The sequence below is a fragment of the Bison bison genome, unplaced genomic scaffold (genome assembly GCF_000754665.1).
Source record: "Bison bison bison isolate TAMUID 2011002044 unplaced genomic scaffold, Bison_UMD1.0 scf7180017864053, whole genome shotgun sequence".
NCBI classification, from domain to species: Eukaryota; Metazoa; Chordata; class Mammalia; order Artiodactyla; family Bovidae; genus Bison; species Bison bison.
This window is the reverse complement of record NW_011494625.1, coordinates 4,777,721-4,781,858: the sequence shown is the minus strand read 5'-3', so window position 1 is coordinate 4,781,858 and position 4,138 is coordinate 4,777,721. Positions and strand designations below refer to the sequence as shown.

Below are 4,138 nucleotides of genomic sequence, written 5' to 3'. Positions count from 1 at the left end.
ATTGTGATCCACACAGTCAAAGGCTTTGGCATAGTCAATAAAGCAGAAATAGATGTTTTTCTGGAACTCTCTTGCTTTTTCCATGATCCAGCAGATGCTGGCAATTTGATCTCTGGTTCCTCTGCCTTTTCTAAAACCAGAGCAACTGACTGCACCTTAAATCAGAGTATGTCTAAGAAGCAGGTTGAGGTGTTGTTAGAGATCTCTAGGATAACATAATGGGTAAGACATTCTAGGGACTGGCGTTTAACAGCTTCTGGGTACCAAGAGGCTTTACAAGGGCTCACGAAGGGTCTGGCACTGTGTGGACCAACTCATGTAATTCTCAGAAAATCCAAGTGAAGCAGGTACTGTTCATGTCACTTTTCACACAGATCACACAACTGGTGCGAGCTCACACTGACAGCTCCAGGGTCAGAATGCAGGGCTGCCCGGCTCTCACCACCCACTTCGAGTACCTGGGGGCCTCCAAATTTGCCTTCTTAGAGCCTTTGGTCTCAAAGGATAGGCGTGTTGCTCATCCAGAAGGCCAACCCCATGTACGCAGACACTTCAGATCATTCTCCTTCATCTGTGGAGTGGATATTTCTAACACAAACATTTGGCTATACTAAAGCAGATACCTGTAAGTTTAAGAACACTTGGGGCCTGGAAATTGCCACAAAGACTTAAGAGGCAGAAATCAAAATGCCAGGAGGAGACAGTGCTTGCTCTTATCTACAGTTTGTGCAACGATTTACTTATGTCTGAAGACAAAGCACTTCATTTTTTGGCTCCTGCAGCCACTATGATCCTAAAACTCTAGCTGCCTTGTAGTTCACATTGGAACTCTAAGTGCTCACACATCTGAAACATCTGGGTGCCCGGCGTTACCTGCCAACTCAGCTTCTTCTGCCACCGAGGAAAGGGCCCCTGGTTCACCACCGTCTTCCAGCCATGGCTGTTTCCACTTAGCACCGTGACGGTCAGCTCTGTCTGAAGGCAAGCGGAACACACTGATAATCACACACACACGTCTCCTTGTTCCCAGATTTATCTTGCTCTCTTTTCGCCAGTGAATATCTAGCCATGATGAGTGGAAAGTGAAACGTGTTCCTGCCTTGTTACAAATTGCTTATCATTTGGCACGTTGACTAAGGGCACGTCTCAAAGCACGAGGTGTGCTGTTGCCTGAAAGAGGACCCGAGCATCCTTCGATGAGCTCAGTGACATGCAGGAGCACTCTCCTTTCCAGGATACGGGCTGGCTCAAATGGAAAGCAGTAATGGTTGGCATCAACCAGGGCTCCCGGCTAAAGGGGCAAGGTAGCAAGGTTTCCAGGCCGCCTGGCCCTTGGAAGCTGATCGGATCAGCTCAAGGAGGGCACCACCTGCTGGTGATGTGGAGCCTCAGCACCAGACTGAGGGCTGTCTCACGAAGGAGGGCCTCACCAGTGTGAGTGATCACATTCTCACTCGGAACCTGAAAGAGCTCACAACCAGCTTCTCTTTTTTTTTTTAAAAAGTGAAAAGCATAAGCAATACTCTCAACCTGGAGAGGTGCAACTATCTCTTTTCACTGCTCTAAGATTCAGGTGTGTTCCTTTATTTGAAAAGCATCAGTTCAGTTCAGTCGCTCAGTCGGGTCTGACTCTTTGCGACCCCATGAATTACAGCACACCAGGCTTCCCTGTCCATCATCAGCTCCCGGAGCTTGCTCAAACGCATGTCTATCGAGTCAGATGGGTATTTGCTAGGGAGTATGGAAAAGACTCTCATGCTGGGAGGGATTAGGGGCAGGAGGAGAAGGGGACGACAGAGGATGAGATGGTTGGATGGCATCACCAACTCAATGGACATGAGTTTGAGTGAACTCCGGGAGTTGGTGATGGACAGGGAGGCCTGGTATGCTGTGATTCATGGGGTCGCAAAGAGTCGGACAGAACTGAGCGACTGAACTAAACTGCACTGCACTGTTTCAAGGCTAAATGATTTTTTAAATCCAGGGAAGAATCCAGACACAGCCCAGTCCTCTTCCAGCCTCTAAACAAATGGCACTCAGGCTTAAATCTCACATGGTGCCTACACCCCGGTCAAGACCCAAAGAAACCACTTAGAAAGAATTCTAGCTAGCCCCAGTTAGGCACCCATGAACAACTACTATGTTTCTTTACATTTCTCTCCTTTCTGCCTCTTTTGCCTCTTCTGGTTTCCCCCCGCCCCCCCGACATTTGTAGCAATAGCTCAAAGCATGGCCTTGAATGTTCATGCCCCACCTGTGGAAAACAAAGCATCTACTGGCATAGACAATATAATAGCTATCTCCAATGGAGAGAGGAATCCAGGAACCCTGTATAAACAATGTGATGGTTCCCTGAACAAGCTGCTTGGAATTTGTGAACCTACTATATGGGGATCATCCCAGAGGGCCCACTTCAGCGACATGGAAATAATCTGGCACAGAAAACCCTTTGGAAGGGGCAATCCTGTAAATTACTTTACCTGAAATAGAGGAGTGGCTCTCCAGAGAGAACAAGTTCCTCTAGGGAAACCAGCACACTCCTTAAAGCATGCAGGTCCTAAGTGATGCAGCTGACTCAGCTTTGTTTCCATGGCAACTGCATGCCTCTTTGAACCAGGACCTTTGGACATTCTCATAAAGGGGCTAAAACTATGTACATGCAGCACTTAAAAAACGAACACAGTCAGTAAACACACCGTGGCCGAAACTAAGGTGATCTCAAATGAATGCTGGTTCTCTTGGTGGCTGCTAAAGGAGTGTCCACTTGCTTTCGGACACAGGTGTCTTCATCGCTGTGAAAGCTGAGGGCTTTTGCAATCTGAGGAGCTTCTGAACTTATTTTAGGCACAGGTTGTATGTAGTGAATAATCTGGTGTCCATATTGCATTTACTCACTCATATTTCCGATGAAAACAGTTTTTAGTGCATGAATACCCAAGTTCTCCCAAGTTGAGGCATTAAAAGAAAATCTTACTCTGAAGTGACACCGTGTGGCTATAAATGATAAAGGTCAAGAGCCTTCACTACGACAAGAAAAGTCTTTTTTTATCGAAATACCCTTCCTGTGGAGGTTCTTTCCTAATGTCAGTTCCTCTGTTTATTCTACCAATGTGTACTATGCTAAGAATCTGAAAGTTAAAGACAATCTTTACTGTTGAATTTATCAGCCTGATGGAGACCACTGAAAAATATTTTGTCTGGACTAATGCATTTCGATTGCCAATGCAGGAGACTCAAGAGCTGCGGGTTTGATTTCTGGGTTGGGAAGATCCCCTGGAGGAGGGCGTGACAACCCACTGCAGTGTTCTTGCCTGGAGAATCCCATGGACAGAGGAACCTGGTGGGCTACAGTTCATGGGGTCGCAAAGAGTCAGACACGACTGAGAGCATGCACACAAACCAACTAATAATAAATACTGATTTCTGAGTATGTATGGATAATTATTCAAACACAGAATTCTGCAGAGGTTCGTCACGACATGACAGCATGTTCTAAGTTTCTTATTCACTTTCTAAGTTTCTTATTCTTCTTTCTAACTTTCTTATTCTTCTTTCTAACTTTCTTATTCTTCTTTCTAAGTGGTGTTGTTGCTGTTTAGTCATTAAGTCACGTGCGACTCTTTGCGACCTCAAGGACTGTAGCCTGTCAGGCTCCTCCATCCATGGGATTTTCCAGGTAAGAATACTGGAGTGGGTTGCTATTTGCTTCTCCAGGGGATCTTCCTGACTCAGAGATCAAACTCGGGTCTCCTGCATTACAGGCAGTTTCTTCACTACTGAGCCACCTGGGAAGCCCCTTTCAAAGAAGGTACACGATGAGGGCAAAATGCAAAATCATGAGTAATCAGTCATCCTGTCTGCTCACAGCTCTGGGAGCCCAGCACATCCAAAATTCCAGAGAAAACATTAAAACAACAGCCCATGAGCAAAAGAGCCAAACAGGAGATACCAAGGGAACATTTCATGCAAAGATGGGCTCGATAAAGGACAGAAATGGTATGGACCTAACAGAAGCAGAAGAAATTAAGAAGAGGTGGCAGGAATACACAGAAGAACTGTACAAAAAAGAGCTTCACGACCCAGATAATCATGATGGTGATCACTCACCTAGAGCCAGACATCCTGGAATGTGAAGTCA

General features: G+C 46.0%; 1 protein-coding gene across 16 annotated transcripts in view; it reads right to left on the bottom strand.

Moving 5' to 3' along the window:
- Nucleotides 1–4,138, bottom strand: part of SYCP2L (synaptonemal complex protein 2-like) — a 70,958-nt gene that overhangs the window by 19,269 nt on the left and 47,551 nt on the right. For 14 of the 16 annotated variants that reach the window (XR_824938.1, XR_824942.1, XR_824939.1 and 11 more), the window contains one exon: nucleotides 874–975. The exons of the other annotated variants lie outside the window; for them this stretch is intronic. Coding sequence is in view for 3 of the 14 variants with exons in the window: in XM_010835863.1 (XP_010834165.1) it covers nucleotides 874–975 (102 nt within the window). In the remaining 11 variants the exon portion in view is untranslated. The remainder of the gene's footprint in view (nucleotides 1–873; nucleotides 976–4,138) is intronic. 16 annotated transcript variants of the gene reach the window in all.